This window comes from Narcine bancroftii, chromosome 5 (genome assembly GCF_036971445.1).
Source record: "Narcine bancroftii isolate sNarBan1 chromosome 5, sNarBan1.hap1, whole genome shotgun sequence".
Classification (NCBI taxonomy): Eukaryota; Metazoa; Chordata; class Chondrichthyes; order Torpediniformes; family Narcinidae; genus Narcine; species Narcine bancroftii.
The window spans coordinates 107128857-107148827 of NC_091473.1; the positions used below are offsets into that span (position 1 = coordinate 107128857).

The 19971-nt window shown below is 36.6% G+C and overlaps 1 protein-coding gene across 20 annotated transcripts in view; it reads left to right on the top strand.

Annotated features, from left to right (window-relative positions):
• osbpl9 (oxysterol binding protein-like 9) overlaps positions 1-19971 on the top strand; it is a 293549-nt gene that overhangs the window by 210021 nt on the left and 63557 nt on the right. For 13 of the 20 annotated variants that reach the window (XM_069938639.1, XM_069938640.1, XM_069938634.1 and 10 more), the window contains 4 exons: positions 5523-5552; positions 5674-5724; positions 10731-10769; positions 18423-18516. In XM_069938639.1, coding sequence (XP_069794740.1) covers positions 5523-5552; positions 5674-5724; positions 10731-10769; positions 18423-18516 — 214 coding nt within the window. Of the gene's footprint in view, positions 1-5522; positions 5553-5673; positions 5725-8075; positions 8270-10448; positions 10534-10730; positions 10770-11504; positions 11523-18422; positions 18517-19971 lie in introns of those variants that run through there. The other 7 variants (XM_069938636.1, XM_069938648.1, XM_069938653.1 and 4 more) reach the window with 6 other exon arrangements.

Genomic DNA, 19971 nt, shown 5'->3' on the forward strand with positions numbered 1-19971 from the left:
ATACTGCAGAAAGATCTGCAATTATTAAGTCTGTCAGCCAGCATCATTCACTTTATTTTAATTTCCATCTATCGCAGGTATTCCATCAGTCCATAAGTCAGAGAAGCATAAACAGGCTATTCCCCACCATTTAATCATGAGCTGATCCATTTTCCCACTCACCCTCACTGCCTGGCTTTCTCCGCATAACTTTGCAAGAACCTATCAATCTCTCCCTAACATTTTCCCACTCAGCCTCACTGCCTGGCTTTCTCCCCATAACTTTGCAAGAACCTATCAATCTCTCCCTTAAATACACCCAATGACCTGGCTTTCACAACCACCTGTGGCAACAAATTCCACAGATTCATACACACTGGCTAAAGAAATTCCTTTGCATCTCTATGGATTCTGTGGATGCTGTTCAATCCTGAAGTTGTGCCATCTTGTCCTAGATTCTCCCACCATGGGAAACAATATATATCTACAATATATATCTTCTATATCTACTCTATCCATGCCTTTGAACATTCAAAATGTTCCAATGAGGCAACCCCCCCCCCCCCCCAAATTTCAGTGAGTATAGGTCAAATGTTTCTCTTGCATTTCCAGAATCATCCTTGTGAAGCTCCTTTGAACCCTGCCTAGCATCAGCACATTCTTTCTTAAATGAGTCCAAAACTGCTCACAATACTCCAAATGAGATCTCACTAGTGTCTTATAAAGCCTTGAAATCACACATCTGCTCTTCTGTTCTACTCCTCTTGAAATCAATGCTGGCATTGCATTTGCCTTCTTCACCACCAACTCAATCTACAAGTTTGCAAGGTATCCTGCAGGAGGACTTCTACTACCACCAATTTTCTGCATCTGAAAACGTGTTCCTTTCAAGTTTTCCTAGTTAATAAAAGGTCATCAACCTGATTTTTAAAAGAAAAACTATTTCTCTGTAGAGATTGAACATTTACTGATTATTTTTCTTCCCAAGATTCGCAGCATCGGCAGACTGCTGCTTTTTGAGATTCTGAGAGGTTAAGGAATAATTCTATAATTATGAAGCATCAGGTCAGAAATATATGTAGGAGAGACTTTCTTTTTCTTTTAAGGGGCTCATTAATCTTGGGAGTTGTCAATTCCAGAGATTCATTGAAGATTCATTGAAGATTATCTTTCAGGTCAAAGGAGAGCATTTTTTTTTCATATGCAGGGTAATCAAATGTTATGGTAACTGCTGTGGAAAATGGAATTGAAGCCAAAACCATATTGCATGACAGATTAGCCTGAGGACATATTGTGTACTCTTCCATCTACTTCTTATGTTACACTTTTTCGCAGATGTACTTGTACCTACCTAGATTCAAGCTTTGGAATTTCCTTTCTAAAACTATTTGCCTCTCTTCTCCTGTAAGACAGTCAACTGCTTTCGTTTTGCTAGGTGTTAATAAAAATCAGTACTCCCACAGTCAACTGTTCCTGCCGAGATCTCTTTAGATACAACACCCAAAAGTGTTGGAGAAACTCAGCAGGTCATGCATCAAGAAACACTTCCACCTCCTCTCCCATTTTATTCAGGCATTAGCGTCTGTTGGCACTCCTGAATAATGCCTCAGGCCCAAAATGTTGACTGCCTTTTACTTTCAATGGATGCTGCGTGACTTGCTGAGTTTCTCCAGCACTTGTTTACTGCACTAGACCTCAGCATCTGCAAATTTTCTTGTTTACCTCCGATCCATCACAATAGGGTTTATGTGCATTGAAAAGCACATGCCCCACTAATATGTTCATGTGATACTTGGGATAAGATTTAATTGAGCCAAGGAGAAAAGGTAGAAATCATTCCCAATTGAAATTTGTGGATCTGTCTTCGTCTTTATACAGTAAATTCCCCATTAACGGGCATTCAATCAACTAGAAACTTAAAAGACAGGCAAAAAAAGGGAGGAAATAAATAAATGGAATTAAATAAAGTTTTAAATAAAAATTTAAAATTGTAAAAGTAAATGTTCTCTGAAGCAACACACAACCCATTAGGAGCAAACATTCAGTCAGCAGAACTCCCCAATTATGCAGCAGCTGTTTGAATAAAGTTTCAATAAAGTTATGTTTTTAATAAAATGGCGGTACTCAGGATGAAGAACAGGCTGATGTCATTGGGGCGACTCTCCCAAAATGTCTCCCTATCCCTGCCTAGTAAGTGTCTTTATTACTGTATTATTACGGATGTTGATGAGGTTTTATCTGTAAAGGGGGAGGGGTTAGCACAATGCTATTGCAGCTCCAGCAATCTGTGCTTGAATTTAAAGGAAGGTACACTGAGGGCTTGACTGGGCACTTGCGTGGAAGTGAGTTGTGTTGTGCCAAAGGCCTGACTGGGACACCTGAATGAAGAGCTGGTTGATACTGCTCACTGCTAAAGCAACTCTCCAAAATGTCTCTATTCCTGGCTCGTAAGAGTCTTTTTCTTTATTAGTATGAGATATATTAGTAAGGCTTTATCTGTAAACTTAAGGGGTTAATTATGGCAGCGGCTAACACAATACTGTTATAGCGCCAGTGTGACAGATTATGTTATATTTTATATTGTAAATATAATATTCTAAAGGAGATATATTGTGGGTTTTTTTTTAGTTAGCTCACAAAAAATTACAAACACTTTGCAACACAGATCTCATTTAAAATGCCAGAGCTCTGCTCAAGCCAGACAGTCCAGGCTTCCAGTGCCTTTGTAAAGGCAAATAGCTTTAGAAAGGAAATTCCAAAGCTTAAATCTAGGTAGGGGCAAGTACATCTGCGAAAAAGTAACATAAAAAATAGGTGGAGGAGTACACAATATGTCCTCAGGCTAATCTGTCATGCAATATGGTTTTGGCTTCAACAGTGGTTTGTTGAAGGACTTCACAAGTAGGTGTTAATTGGACATACTATGAAATAATTTATTGATGTTTTGGAAAGCAACAGATGAACGGACTCAGAAGATTGGATCTGGTGCTGCAGTCTGTCTGAATGCAGTTTGCTGTTCTAGGAGGGTCATGTGGTTTTGCAAGTGCAGAGAAAGAGGAGAGAGAATGAGGACTCCAAACAGGCTTTCTCAGAGAGAGGGGGTGGGGTGGGGGTGGGGAACTGCTGGTTTTCTGCAGTGACTTTTGAAAGCTTGTTTGAAACCCCATTTTGAAGACAGGTTGTGAGTTCTTAGTTCAGCCTATTCAAAGCCCCCGTGGTCCATACAAGAGTAGAGAGCTGACTGTATTTTTCACCTAAGTTAATGAAAACAGAAAAGTAACTCTGTGGTGACCTGAAAGAATGAGGTTATCATCTGGAAAACCCTGATGGGGCAAGTTTCTTCAGCAAGACACTGAAGTGGCTGATCAGATGAATCAGTTTGTGTGTCCAACAAGCTACAAATCTCTCTCTGAAAACCAACAGGAACCTTCCTGAGCGGTAACCATTTACCTTTCAAGCACCAAAGCCTGGTGAAGATTCATAAATGTTAAATTCTGTGCACAGTATAAGAATTGCTTGATACCGGTGAACTTGGAGGAGTGAGAAGTGAGATTGGACTGTGATTCAAAGAACTTTTCTGAACTTATGCACACGTTACATACACGTGCACTTAGAATTAGAAGGAGATTAAGTTAGGTTAGCTAAGTTAATAGTAATAAGTTAAAGTTTGATCCTGTTTTTATTTTTAAAGAAAATTAAAATTAACTTTTGCTTAAGTAACCATTTGTCTTGGTGAATTTCTATTGCTCTTGGGTTTTGGGGTCCTCTGGGCCCGTCACACTGGGGTTTGAATTTACATTTAAATTTACAAGTTACAGGTATTACTTGATTAAAGTGAACTTTACATAATTAAAGACTACAATACTGATTTTTTTTTCAAAATCACTTTATATTTTGCACTGTCTTTTGTCTTTTAACTGGTGTATATTGTTAAAGCAGGTGTGTTAGTTAGGCTCTGTATGAGTGAATCAACTGGAAAAATTTGCATTTCTGGCATCGATGATCCCTGTGGGTGCCGGACAATGGAGATTTTTACTATATTCCTCATGTTAGTTCTTGTATGCATCTTAATGAGGCCTGGCTGTGTTACACACTTGCATGATACATTACGTCACTTTTTGGGTGGGATGTTTAACTACAGCATTACAAATTCACATTAGCAATTCTTGTTATAAATAAGGAAATGAGAAATTCAAATCATTGCATGCAGAAGGTAGATTTTTAATTTTTAACCAGTTGATTTCACACAATGTTACCTTTTAAGACCTGAGATTCTGCCATGATAATTGAGTAAAAGTCAACAACAGATTTGCTGCAGGTTTTTGAATGCATGATCTTGATGTTTAAACGACATGTTTTGCATGGTGTCTTGATTTCTTCTTTCTTTGGCATTCGTCTATGCCTTCTTCCCTGGGTCTGACCACCCTTTGTTTCTGTTAAGTTATGATATGTTAAGAGAAAGGCAAGGACGGACCATACATTGAATGTGGCTGGCTGGCTGGATTTTCGGAGCCTGCATATTCGTAAATGAATCACTCATTCAGTGCTTCAGTCATGGACTTTTGAAATCGTAGAATTCCCTGACCTGCATGACTTGGAACCAATCAAGCAGCTTGTGGTGTTTGACAAGCAAATTATTGGAGGATTGTGTTGTTCATGTACTTTTCCATGAAAACAGAGTACTTGTATGTTTATGACATTTTAGTTTTCCTTTAAATATGATTAAGTGAACTCCAGCTACTGAATTATTCCATGTAATAAGCAGATTAAAAAAATCCACTTTCAAATCTTTGGATTTACTGTAATTACACTGGACAACAATTTTTTTGAAAAGGTTTGCTTCCTGGAAAAAGAAATTGGTGATTTTGCTAGACAAATTCAAGCTGAATACAAAGATAACTTCAGATTTGCTGTATCATTTAAGAAGTTGGAGAAACATTAAATGAACTTTGATTGAATTTAGCATGTTTAATTGCATAATGATACTGACATATTGCGTTAGTTCAACTGACTTAAAATGTTTTGCTGCTGACTTTTGTTTGTACTCAGCCTTTCATCTCAGTGTCCAACAATAGTTGCCCAACATTGATGGATTTCAGTTGCCCTGATACCACTTTTATATGGTTGCAATGTCCTGGTGAAACCTTTCACCACGTTTGTCACTGATTGAACCAAGATCAGCAGGGAAGAAGTCTAAATGAAAATGCAGAAAATAAATTTTCAATAACACATTACACTTCATGGTTTTGTATGCTTGAAGTAGATTTAAAATATAGCAGGAAATCACAAAACTGGGTTATATCTTTTTTAAAAAAAGGTACGTGATAGGAACATTTTTAAGATGATTTTCGCGATCAGCAGCCCACAATCCATAAAATACACCCAAACTTTATCAGGAAGCAAAATCTTTGTTGTTCAGTGTTATTCAAACTCTTGTTTCTTCATATTATCGGTACATAAAATATTTCAAATTTATCTCAACTTTACATTAAATATTATTTCCCAATGACAAACATTAAAGAAACCTGTTTCTTCTTTGCCAGAAAGTTGAAAGCCTAAAGGAAGTAACAAATGTAAGTCTATTTTTGTGATTTTTTTTAATTGACTCATTAGCTAATCAAAGTACAAATATGTGTTGTATTAAACTGAAAAATACTTCTGATCATTGCCAGTGGCACATTTTTATTTTTGCAGAGTATGGTTGAATCTATTAAACACTGTATAGTGTTGCTGCAGATTGCCAAGGTAAGATGGAAACAAAGATCTTAATTACTTTTTTATTTTGCTTTTTTTACGTCTGGTAAAACTAAGAATTTTTATTTGTGATTTTAAAAAAAATTATTTATATGTTGCTTGATTATTTATCATATTATGAAAAGTCTGGTTAGTATCAAAATAACGTCAAGTTATTTTGTGTATCTTGTCATGTCTGTATTTTAAGTTTTTATTTATCCTGTTGCTAATAAGTGTCAACAACAAATGAGCGTTATGAGAGTGGTTTCTCATCAATTCTAGGATAAATTTTGTGGCCATTGACAAAGCATTATTACCCGTTGCTGATTTCAAAGAAAGTCATGTACCAAGGTAGTCTTTGTGTGTTTTATGTATTCTACCTTTCCTGATGTAAGTTGTTGTGAAGCATTAACTTGAAGAGCTCTCTAGTGTCCAGCAACTATGATGTTGTAAAGTAGCTGAAGCAAATTCTTACAGACCTCAAATCCAGAAGTAGAAATCAGTTTTTAATTAACTGTTTAAAAATATATTTCAAAATTCAAAATAAAGATTGAATACTCAAATGTCATTGGTAGAAAGTGAAATATTTTTTAAAATTTTTATTTTGGAAGAAATATGGAATTTTAGAATATTCAGGTATAATAATCCAAAATGTTAAACTTTTTTGGCAGAGCCGAAGAGATTGTTATACAGTAAAAATGACTGGATGGATCATTTAAAAACATATTTTCAACAAACCATTGCAAGTCCTTTTTTTTTCTCCATTCCACTTTGAGCTTGAATTTATAAAAAGAGATACATCACCACACCAGTTCAAGGCAGTAGTTGGGAGGGATTTTAAGGAACCATATTGCTGCTTTCAGCTTGTGTTGGAACATTGTGGCTTGGTTTTGCTATCCTGTGTGAGAGACAGTTTTGCTGGAAACCCTGAGCTCAAATGTATCCTTTGAAAATAGAGAATTCAGTGCTGTTGATAAGGTTGACTATATCGGTACCATTGATGCTGCTACCTCAAAGTTCCAGGGATTCAAATCATTTCAAATCTCTGGAGCTGCTTGTGTGAAGTTTGCACATTCTCAGTGACCAGTGATTCCATTCTAACTTTTCAGAAAGCATTGTCCATCAGAGAAAATGTTATCTCTGGTTTGCATCAGTATAAAAGATGCATTTTCTCTTTTTGCTCTTATTTAATCACATCATGTTCTCTTGTCTGCTATTTCTTTCCCTCAGGTCATCTACAGTTGAGATGATAAACAAACTGCTCTCAACTCCTGACAGCCTGTGATTTGATGTTGAACCTTTAAGTCGGTGGTTCTCAACTTTATTTTCCCACTCACGTACCACCTTAAGTAATTCTTTTCTAACCACAGATCACCTATGGCATAGGATGCCGTTGGTGCTCTGTGGTTATAAGAGTATGTGAGTGTGAAAAAAAAATCAAGACCACTGCTCTAAGTTGATAGATTTTGGAAGGTGTGTTCCTTTCTGTGGAATCACATACCAACTGTTATCATCAAGCTGACATTAACTCCACCCAATTTGATTATTTTTGCACAATACTCATCTTCATGAATAATGTGAGTTTAAAGATACAGTTATATCAGGCTGCAGAAATGTTGGGTCTCACCTGAAATATTGATGCACAGATGCTGAATTCTTCCAGAGTTTGATTTTGCATAAGAATGTAGAACTTTATGGCTAAATTTTCATTCCTACATATATTCAAGTAATCTGACAGTCGAAACTTCTATAACATCTACTTTTTTATTTGTCCTTGGGAAATATGCGATTCTGGGAATGCCTCCTTTTCCATGGTTGTCTTTAAAAATAGAGGTGGACTATTAACACTAAATAATGGTGGTATTTATTCCATTTATGAAGGGGATTGTTCTGAAAATGGCATTCTCACAACATTGCAAATTTTGACCTTCATGGTGGCCTCTCCCTTCATATTGGTGAATAATGCTTGTCAGGCTGATGCTGCCTGAGATCCTTGGCTTAAGAGTGAAAGGGAAAAAGTTTAGGGGGAACATGAGGGGGAGTTTCACACAGCTGAAAGTTTAAACATTTAAGAAGAATTTGGACAGGTACATGGATGGGAGACATATGGAAAGCTATGGGCTGGGTGCAAGTCAGTGAGACTAGGAAAAAAATGGTTTGGCACAGACTAAATGGACTGAGGTGGCCTGTTTCTGTGCTGTAATTGTTCTTTATTTATTAAGCAAGATTTCGATTATGTCTGATTATCACTTTTTTTTCTGCTATCCCTTTGCTATTAACAGTTATAGTTTAGGACACTTCTTTCAATTTTGCTATTTGTTCCTCCTTTTGCTTAGGTCTAAATTCTCCACAGTAAATGTGAAGGGGGCATGTCAGAATCTGCATGTCTCTTTGGAAATAGCTCGATGTGTGCAGTTGTTAATCACCTAGATCAGGGGTGTCAAACTCAAATTCACGGAGGGCCAAAATTAAAAACTTGGACTAAGTCGAGGGCCGAACTAAATATTTATTGAAAATTTTCAACAACATCTGCATGTTTTCTCTTCTTTCAACATAGGTAATGTTAAACTTTTTCTTATTAAAATAAATGTTTAATAATAGTTTTGGATAAACTCTTTCCAGAAGCATTAACAAATGAGAAATAAAATATTCAATAAATAATATTTCTCTATAGAGGATTTGTCAAATGTTGCTAGTGTGCTGTCGAATAATAAAATCTGAGGGCTATTGAGAAAGTGGGAGAATAACATGATTCCTGAAACAATCAAATGGGTGACTGATTGTGGGCATGAACTCTAGCAGGGTTATTTGCCATGCCCTTTTTCCATTGGTACAGATATCCTTTGATTTACACACTTTTCAAGTTTTATGCCTAATGAGCTTGTATCCAGGTGCAGGACCATTTTTAACCAGGAATATATTTATCACTGTGACATGAAACTATTGGAAGATAGTTTTATCCTGAGATTAAAGTTCATAATATTTACTCAGGCCTGTGTGCGGGAGGGCGGGGTTTGCGGGCGATCGGGTTGGACAACGACAGCGCGGGGTTATCGGCTCTCGCTGCAGGGCGGCATCTCGGTGGATCAGCGGCCCCCATCACTGTGAATCGCGGGTCGGCCTGTGGCAGGGAGGGGGAATGGGCAACGGTCCTGGCGAGGTCAGGCCCGAGGACTCCGGTTCCGGGCGCTGGGAATCGGCCTTGGCTTCCCCTGACACCGGCCAGGCCGCGCTGCGGTGGGGGGGACACGACAGTGCGGGGGATCGGCTCTCGCTGCAGGGCGGCATCTCAGCGGATCTGCGGTCCCGTCACCGTGAGTCGCGGGTCGGCCTGCGGCAGGGAGGGGGAGTGGGCAACGGTCCTGGTGAGGTCAGGCCCGAGGCCTCCGGTTCCGGGCGCTGGGAAGCGGCCTTGGCTTCCCCTGGCACCGGCCAGGCCCCAAAACCAGAGTCCATGGTGAGACTCTGCAACGTAAACAGAGGAGGTGGGGGCGATTAGCAGGCTGATGCCAATGCATTCTGGGATTTGTAGTATTAGCTGTGCATGCGCTATACTGCCGCGGCGGCCAGTGGGCCACCTCTAATACATTTTTGAAATGATCTTGCGGGCCAAATATAATTATATCGCGGGCCGAATTTGGCCCGCGGGCCAGAGTTTGACATGTGTGACCTAGATACTCTGGTGTGTCAGAAAACATGAAGTGATTTGCTATATATGTTTCTTTGGAGATTGCATTATGAACATCATTGTTCATGTACTGGTGAAGTTCATAGTTTATTGCTCCAGTTCCTTTGGAAATAAAATCCTCTCTATATTGCTAATGTAGGGGGGTGTTAGATACACTTTATGTAATATTATTTGATAACAGTTCCTACTTTAGTCATCGAGGTAGCATATTCAGATGGTGAAAATGTATGCCAACCACCCCAAATACCCAAAAGGCTCACACATTCCTAAGTATTAACTGAATTTGAAATAATAAACCTGGGCAAAAAAAATATAAAGAATGGTCATAAAAGGTGATACAAATTCAATTTGGTTGGTTGTATTTTATTGAAACTGCATTCATCAGTTGTTAGCCAGAAATGATGCCCTACTCTCGTTTGTCAGAATAATATGCTGATGTGTGCCCCCTAATGAAAACACCTACTGTGACCTTCACAATGAACATATAAAATCAATATCTCTTGTTTCTCCACAAGTCATTAGCAGGGAAAGAAAATTTTATCTGTTGCTCATATTTGTTGTAGAAAGTGGAAAGCCAGTGGGAAACGTTCCTCTGTGCAAGTCAACACTGAGTCAGAATATTAACTGCACTTGTGTCTGATCCAGCAGTCACCAGAATAAAATTCTTCCTTAATTTCTTTCTATTTTTGAGTTGTCTTATTCAGCTATCACTTCTTACATTTTTACCAGTTTACATGCCCCTTAAGCACTTGAGCATACAACACCAAAGTGGCATTTAATATCCTTCAGGTCATTCAACCTGTGGGGTAAGCACCAGCAATTTTTGTTGTTTCTCCCAATATAGTGAAATAAAGGAACATATTGTATGAAAAATAAGTATTACTTTATATTGTCCAGAAAATGGGTGCTGAAACTCATTACACCATTATACTGTAAAATCATAAATCTCAGCTCAAGCTGTTTTGTTTCATATGCTTACTTGTTTGTTACTGAAAAATGTGATGTTATTTCCTTAATACAACCTATGATTTGTATGTAGTCTAATGACCACTTCATTATAAAAATGACAAATGGAAAAATGGATGTATTTTCAAAACTGGTTAGAATCAAACACAGGACTGCAGATTGACAAGGTATGCATTGCAGTATAGCTATTGCATTGTACCTCCAGTTTTTTAAAGAAATGGTAATTAAAATAGAAAACATTTAAAATATCAGCTCATCTAGTTCAGAGTATGTTAAAGATGACCACACTTTTAAATGGGGGTATTTTAGACTATTTAGTTGTTTAATGGTATCTTGAAAAATTTTTTCTTTCCAAAATTTTAAGGAGCAAAGTAATGAGGAGAAGCACGCAAATGGAATTATAGTAAGTTTGTACACCAGTATGATACTTTGTGCTCTTTCCTTTTATACTTGGGTACATGCCACAAGAAAAAAAACCATAGTGATTTTCAATGTAGTTGAAAAGGAAATCCTATATCTGTACAGGCTTCTTGATATTTGATTGCTTATTTATTGGTGTTACTTTTTCCTCTGTTTGTTTCTGTTTCATGTGCATCTTCTTTAGCTTGGCATCTACAGAGCATTGCAAATGGCAAGACTATTATAATTGTCCAGATATATTCATGACAGATTTAAATTGTGCTTTTAAACAAAAACATCCAGTGTTGCTGCCTGATGTTTTTTTTTTCTCCTCATGTTTTTGGATTAAAGAAATCACGCAGGCTTCAATTTTGAGATCCATTGCCAAGGTTTTGCATGACCTTAATCAGTTGCTGGACTGCGTTTGCAGCCAAACAGGAAATATCTGGTGCATAAGCTGATGTAGATGCTGGGTTATGGAACTCTCAACCTTAAAATGGAACTGATCTTTCTGAAAATCAGTAATGTGGGTTTCTGGAATTCCTAATTCTCTATCCAGCTCCTGGATAATAATTGCTTGGCATTCATTTGCCTGGCTGTAGAATTAGATGCTGTAACTTTTTAAATCCTGCTCTGGTTTGAATGTGCTGCCTGCTGGTATTTCTGTTGAATGTCATGTAGCATCATGTTATGTACTGTGCAAAGGGCTGAGAATTCAATGAATTTGCATTTCAATAGGATTCGTCTGTGACACATGGTGAGTTTTACAAATATTGTGTTAATTTATTACTAGTGTCTTTTTCTTTCAGTTATTGAACACGTCACTTTCATTTTTCATTGTCCATTGTTGAAATGTTGAAGTCTATACTTTGTTTTATTAAGATGTAGTGAAGAAAATATATATTGTCAGCATTACTCTATAAATTTATTCACAAAAAGGGAAAATGTGGAGAACATTAATGTCACCTAAAGAAAGTTATTTTAGTAAATGCATATTGTATTTTGCATTTTTGAAGATGTGGAGTTATCTGCCTTTTGCTGTGAGATATTTGTTGAATTCCTTCTGCTATTTCCCACAATCATGAAAAGTAGACTGCTATTCAAAATTCTTCAAAACTTGCATATTTATTCATCTTTTAGAATTTGGAAATAAATTTACAAAAGTATATGGTTTCAAGTTTGTTACCTAGCTTTTGCTTCATGGAAATCATAACTTGAAATTTTGGAGCACCTATTGAAACCTGTTAAGTATATTTTCAGTCTTTCTTGAACATTTGTCAGTACTTCCAGCAACAATCAAATATAAATTAGGCACTTGCAAATTTCTTCAAACATCTTCATGGATTTTGTATACTTTTCCATAAGTTGTAATGTTCCATGAACTCGTGGGTGCGTGCGTGTATAGTAATCACTGAACAGCAAAATTAAATCGCAGATATTGCAAGTCATAAGTGACAGGACATGTACTAACATGGATCTTCAAGCTCATAAGTGCTCGGAGGAGTCACGTGATGGAGTAGTGGCCGGCAGGAGAATGCCAGCCCTCTCCAGAAAAGAAGGAAAAAAGTGAGGAAAAAGCAAAGCCCCAGAGACACAAATCACAACAAATAAAAAAAGGTGTGGAGAAAATGGCACCTAAGAAAGAAAAGCCAAAGACAACGGGAAGAAAAGAAGAAAGAAAGATGCCGGAAGAGGAAGGTGAAGGCCTTACTTGCACGAAAAAACAGGGACCCGTGGAAAGAGGAGCCCACTCCCCAAGGTTAGTGGAGACCCCGCAGGGTTGTGACCCACTAACTGCAGGACTGCAGAAATGGCTCACAGAGCCAAACAGGGGTGCACAACTGCGCACGACAAGGACAACACCGACGGGAGGGGGGAACCAGCTGTGGAGTGAAACTCCACAGCACGAATAGCTGAGAGAGGCCTCCCAGCTGGAAGATAAAGAAAACAACAGGAATGGGAGGGGTGAGAAAGAAAAAAGGAAACTAGAGACACAGCAGATAACCAGCCCAGAAGAAGAGGACCAACATCAAGGCACCATGGAAAAAAAAACCATCAAACTGAGACAAACAGCTCAATAAGAAAGTCAGAAGAGACACAGATACAAGGAAGAGAAATAAAAGACACAAACCCAAGAGAAGACACAGAAGAAGAAGAATAAAACCAAGCTGTGCACAGAGGAATAGGAGGTAAAATGAATGGACAGTACATAGATTTAAAAAAAATTTCAAGAACAAATGAAAACATTAAAAGAATGGCTGACACTAGAATTTAATGAAATTAAAAGAAAAATGAAAAGTACAGAAGAAAAAGTGAGTAGAATAGAGCTGGTCATAACAGATGTAGAGAAAAGATTAGAAAATGTGGAAGAATGTGTAATGGCGGTAGATATGGAAGTGAACAACTTAAAGAAAATTGGAAGAAAGTGACAAAAAAAGTTAAAGAAACGCAGGAGTTGTTAGCTCAGAAGATGGATATAATGGAAAACTATAGTAGGCGAAAAAATATAAAGATAGTGGGCCTTAAAGAAAATTAAGAAGGCAAAGATATGAAAGAATTTATAAAAGAATGGATCCCAAAAGTCCTGGGAATGCCAGAAATGCAGGAAGGAATGGAAATAGAAAGAGGACACAGAACATTAGCCCCGAAACCAGTAACAACAAAAACCAAGATCCATTTTAGTAAAATTCCTGAGATACACGACAAGAGAAAATATATTGGAGAAGGCAATGAATAAAATGAGAGAAGACAAAAAACCATTGGACTACAAAGGCCAAAAAAAAATTTTTCTACCCAGACATAAGTTTTGAGTTTCTGAAGAAGAGGAAGGAGTTTAACACAGCAAAATCGATCCTATGGAAGAAAGGCTATAAATTTATGTTAAGATATCCAGCGGTGCTTAAAATAAGTTATGCCGGGGCAGCAAAACACACTGTTCTCAGATCTGGAAAAAGCACGAGAATTTGCAGGACACCTGCAAGACAGAAAGAGAGATGAAGAGATGTAACAAGAACAAAGAACGACAACAAACTACATATAAAGAAGTAAAAATAATATATAAGTAAGAACTAAAGGAGGGAAGAAAAGGGAAGTAAGGGAGAAGGGGGAAAAAAGAGGAGGGGATAAAAAAAATTAATAATAAATAAATAAAAAGAAAAAGAGAAGAAAAGAGGGGGAGCTTTGTTGTAATGTGAAGATAAAAGTCTTTTCTGGAGGGGGTTGGGTGGGTGGGAGAGAATAACTCACTGTGAAATTAGTTGACACTTGCGAATGGGTTTGCAGTCCGAATGGAGAGGGGAGTTGTGGTTGCCTGGCAATGGATAAGGGGTGACTCAGAGGGGGGGGGGAACACTTGGGGTTAAGGGAATTTTAGATGTGGGAATGGTTGAAAAATTTTATGTTTTAGAAGTGTTGTCATACAGTGCGTTCAAAAAAAGAAAAGTGAGAAATGGAAATAGGGAAAAGGTGGTGAGGAAGCGGAAATGAGATGTAAACAAAGTATGAAATGGCCATGTTGAACTATATGACTATAAATATTAATGGAATACATAACCAAATCAAAAGGAAGAGGCTATTAAATTTACTGAAAAAAGAAAAAAATAGATACAACATTCGTGCAGGAAACACATCTAACTGAAGTGGAACACAAGAAATTAAGGAGAGACTGGGTAGGGCACGTAACGGCAGCATCATATAACTCAAAAGCCAGAGGTATAGCTATATTAATCAATAAAGATGTACCATTCAAAATAGAGGAGGAAATAATAGATCTAGCAGGGAGATACGTAATGTTAAAATGTCAGATATATTCAGAACTCTGGAATTTGGTCAATATATGGGCACCTAATGAAGAGGATCAAAAGTTTATGCAAGATATTTTTTTGAAGATTGTAGATACGCAGGGGAATATATTGATAGGAGGGGACTTTAACCTTAATTTGGATTCAAAGATGGATAAAACTGGACAAAGGACTAGCAGAAAGAACAAAGTAGCCAAATTTATGGTTAAATCAATGCAGGAAATTCAACTTTTGGATATATGGAGGAGACAACACTCAAAAGAGAGGAATACTCATATTATTCGAGTAGACATAAAACATTCTCAAGGATTGACCTGTTCCTGTTGTCAGCCCAAGGGAGAGTTAGGAAAACGGAATATAAAGCTAGATTGTTATCGGATCACTCACCCGTTATTAGCAATAGAGCTGGAGGACATCCCACCAAGAACATATAGATGGAGATTAAACTCAATGCTACTTAAAAGACAGGATTTTAGAGAATTCATTGAGTGCCAAATTAAAATGTACTTTGAAATAAATATGGGATCAGTGAAAGATAAATTTATATTATGGGATGCAATGAAAGCGTAATGTAACTAAGATGAAGAAGGACTACAGTCGGGAAATAGAACAGCTAGAAAGGAAAATAGTAAGTACAGAAAAAGAACTGTAATCCATAACAAAAGGAAGAGAATTGGCAGACAAAAAAAAACGAAACACTGCAAACGTATAAGGTGGAGAAGAACATAATGAAGATAAAGCAGAAGTATTTATTATGAGCTAGGAGAAAAAACGCACAAAATACTAGCCTGTCAGCTTAAAACAGAACAAGCTAAAAGAATGGTATTGGCATCAAGGTAAAAGGACAAACAAATTACATATAACCCAACAGCGATCAATGTAAACTTCAAGGAATTCTACGAGCAATTATACCAAACTGAGAACGAAGGGAAAGAAGATAAAATAGATGAGTTTCTAGCTGAAATTGAACTACTGAAAAAATTGCAAGAAGAGGAGCAAAACAAACTGATAAAACCATTTGAAATAGGGGAAATACAGGATATATTAAAAAAGCTACCGAACAATAAAACGCTGTGAGAGGACAGACTCCCAACAGAATTCTATAAAACATTTAAAGATTTATTAATTCCTCGTCTCCTGGAAGTAATGAACCAGATTGAAGAAACACAAAACATGCCAGATTCATGTAAAACAGGAATAATTACAGTCATACCAAAGACGGGGAAAGATCCACTAACACTAGCATCGTATAGACCAATATCTCTACTTAACACATTATAAGATAATAGCTAAACTATTAGCAAACAGATTGGCCGACTGTGTACCAAAAATAGTAAAACTAGATCAAACTGGATTTATTAAGAAAAGATGAACAACGGACAATATCTGTAAGTTCATTAACTTAATCCATGCAGTACAAGGAAATAAGACGGCAACAGTGGCGGTTGCTTTAGATGCAGAGAAAGCCTTTGATGGGGTAGAATGGAATTATTTATTCAAAGTACTACAGAGGTTCAACCTACCAGAGAAATATATTAATTGGATTAAAGCATTATATAAGGGACCATTGGGGAAGGTGACTGTAAATGGATATATATCGAACCAATTTAAATTAAGCGGGTCAACTAGGCAGGGATGTCTACTATCTCCCTCACTGTTCACTTTAGCTAGAGAACCCTTGGCAGAATTGATAAGAACAGAAAATAAAGTAAAAGGGATAAAAATAAAAGAGGAGGAATATAAAATCAGTCTATTTGCAGATGACATCATAGTATTCTTAACAGAACTAGAATTATCAATGAAAGAATTACATAAGAAATTGAAGGAATATGGAGAAATATCAGAGTACAAGATCAACACAAATAAAAGTGAAGCGATGCCAATGAATAATGCGGATTTCACAAAGTTTAAGAAAGAATCACCATTTAAATGGCAAACACAAGAAATCCGATACCTAGGTATACAACTAGATAATAATCTAGGCCATCTATAATGAAGAAATTACAAGATGACTTAGAACATTGGAAAGATTTACCACTGACACTGATAGGAAGGGTAAATTGCATTAAAATGAATATCTTCCCAAGGATACAATACCTATTTCAATCGTTACCAATTCCCTTAACAGAGAAATTCTTCAATGAGCTAAAGAAAATAATAAGGAAATTCTTATGGAAAGGGGGCAGACCGAGGATAGCGCTAGATAAATTAACAGAATGATACAAAGGGGCTTACAGCTACCAAACTTTAAGAATTATAGAGCAGCACTATTAAGATATCTATCAGATTTTTATCACACAGGGGAAAAACCAGATTTGACCAGGTTAGAGCTAGATAAAATATACTTTATAAATGGGATGAAAAACTGGTGCAATATAGAAGTTCACCAGTACTGCACCATCTGCTCAACATTTGGAAGAAGATTCACGTAGAAAGGAAAAAAACAAATTACCAACTACCAAAATTATTATTGACGCAAAATCAACTAATCTCTTTCACAATAGATAACCTTTCCTTTAGAGAATGGGAGAGAAAGGGGATGAAAAGAATAGAAAATTATTTTTGGGAAATAATTTATCTTTTGAACAAATGAAGTACAAATATGGAATAACTCACGGTACAATGTTTGCATACCCCCAACTGAAAACCTACTTAATGGACAAATTGGGAAGCAGGCTGAGATTACCAGAAGGAAGCAGTTTTGAATCTTTGATTACAGACACAATGATAATTAAAAGATTTATAACAAACATGTACATCAAGCTGCAAGAGAAAGAAAATGATGAAATAAGCTGTAAACCCAAACAAAAGTGGGTACAAGATTTAAACATAAAGATAAAAAATGGAAGCTATGCTCCGGAACTATGAGAAATACAATAAACACGAGGTTACGCATGATACAATATAATTGGTTACACAGGCTATATATCTCGCCCCAAAAGTTAAATAAATGGGACCCAACAGTATCAGATAGATGTTTTCGCTGTAAGAAGGAAACGGGAACAACAGTACATGCAATTTGGGCATGTGAGAAAGTGGAAATGTTTTGGGAAGATCTAAATCAGGTATTAAAATCACTAAAAGCAATATACCAAAAAATCCAGAGATCTTTCTTCTAAGTAATATAAGAAATAAAGAATTAGGCCTCATACTGGATGAAGCACAAAAAAGATTTATTATGATAGCCTTAGCTGTAGCAAAAAAATGTATAATGTCAACCTGGAAATCAGAAGAAAGCCTGAGAGTACAGCAATGGTACATAGAAATGAATAAATGTATTCCATTGGAAAAAATAACATAATTTAAAAAATAAAGTCACATTATTCAAACAAATTTGAGAACCGTACATGGAAGACCACAGAGAGGGCCTACCACGGATCTCCACCCCCTAAAACGATAGAATGAGAAGACAAAATGAACTGACCCAGTGTATAAAAGTAGATGACACAATTTTCTTATTTATTTTCATTGTGTGATGACATTGTTCAATGGATTTATTGTAAGGTATATGTTTAACGTTGAGTTGGTAGGGAGGGGGGTGGGAAGGGAGGTGGGAAAAAGGGGAGAAAATGACACTGTATATTCAAGAGGGAAATGTTTGTGTGTATTTTAGTTCATAATGTGAAAAATAAAAAATTTAAAAATAAAAGCTCATACAACTGTCAAAATCAAATTTAATTGATCTCTGTGTTAATTGATAGAGGTTCATAATATTTCCTCTTCATTAGTTTACATTTTTCCCCACCTTCTCAGGTTTCAGCTGACCTCCATTCTGGGTCTGTTTCTTTGCCCTGCTGATTTCCATTACTGTGGTATTGTGACAAAACTTTTAATTTCTCTTTTTCTGATCTCTCCAGAGTACCATCAACCCAGTAGATGGAGTTTATCAGCCTAATCCTCTGGAGCCAGCTGTAATTGGCACTATGCCTACCCAAACTGTTTTACCACAAGGTATCTAGTTGCTTCCACATTCAAATGAAATAATAATTTATTACATTGAAAATACAGTTTGTTGGCTTCAGCATTAGTTTACTGCCTTTGAGTTTTTTGTGCCAAAACATTTAATTAAAAATAGAAAAATATTATTCAGCTCAAGCAAGTATGACTAATAATGCTTACAATTAAGGAAAATAAGCAAAATTTATTTTTTGGGGTGATGAGTGGATTGTGATTTGGCTTGCTTATTTATATAATTTAAGACTGGGAGGGAAACAAATCCTAAGTTTTGTTTTAAGGACAACATTTTCATGTAAAAGCATGTCCATTTTTATTTTCTGAATCTTGTAGATGATGGTAAGTAAAAGATAATTTAGTAAAGATGTATGTTTATTTGGTATTAAATTTAAAATGAGTTATTTTGAATAAAATGTGTTTTATTTATGAACTTTGCAATAACATCTATCATGTCTAATGGTGCCCAGATATCATAATTAATTCTGTAACCAAGACTATTTTTATTTACATGCAATTGAGCACTAAAAATTGTTGCAGCCAATATTTCACCCTTAAACTCTCACGATAATTTATATGTGAAGATCATTTGGAAGATGTTTGAACTTGCATTCTTATTACATTTGTTAAACTGTCAGGAAATATTGTAAACTGCCATGTTTTGCTCAAGTAATAATCCATTGATAAATTTGATATCCACTACAGAGTTAGAGTTAGTTGTGACTCATTACAGCACCCCAAGCACTTCTCTTCCTCCAAGTGTTAATTACCTCGGTGCAAAAGCCTGCCAAGTGCATGTCTTTAAAAACCAAATCGAATTTCTCCCCAAATTATTTCCAAATCTTTCCTGATTTGGCCTCTGCAGAGATCATCAATGATTTCTATTGCATTTATTTAGATACAGGCCAGAATTTAGAAACTAAATATTAGTTCACTGTTACCGTTTACAAATGTGTCGTTTGAATTGTATCATGAAAGAAAACTATCATGCTTACAAAGCATTTAAACAAAGCTACATGATTATTACTTTGTTATTTATTCAAAAATCTATAGGAAGAACCTATTTTGATGCAATTCTCAGTCACTAGAAGTTTTTACAATGAAATCCCACAATATTTCCGTAAGGAAGATCTGGCATTAAGCCAGCTTTGGTCGTTTACAACAAACCAATCAAATCTGGCATTATGCTGGGTCATTATGTCTTTTTACACAGCAAGCTGGCATTCCTGGAGCAAAAGAGGCGGGAAGCGTAACACAACAGTGTCAGAGTCAAGTGTCATTTATAACATACCGTATTTGATGGCATGTTAAACCCACTTTTTTCCTCAAAATCAGTGGCTCAAGGATATTCCCCTGGTCTTGTATGCGAAGTTGAAATTAGGGTGATAATGGTGAGTAAGGCTGCTGTTGTGTTGAGAAAATGTCAGGTTCGTGGGAGACGAGTATGGACACAAG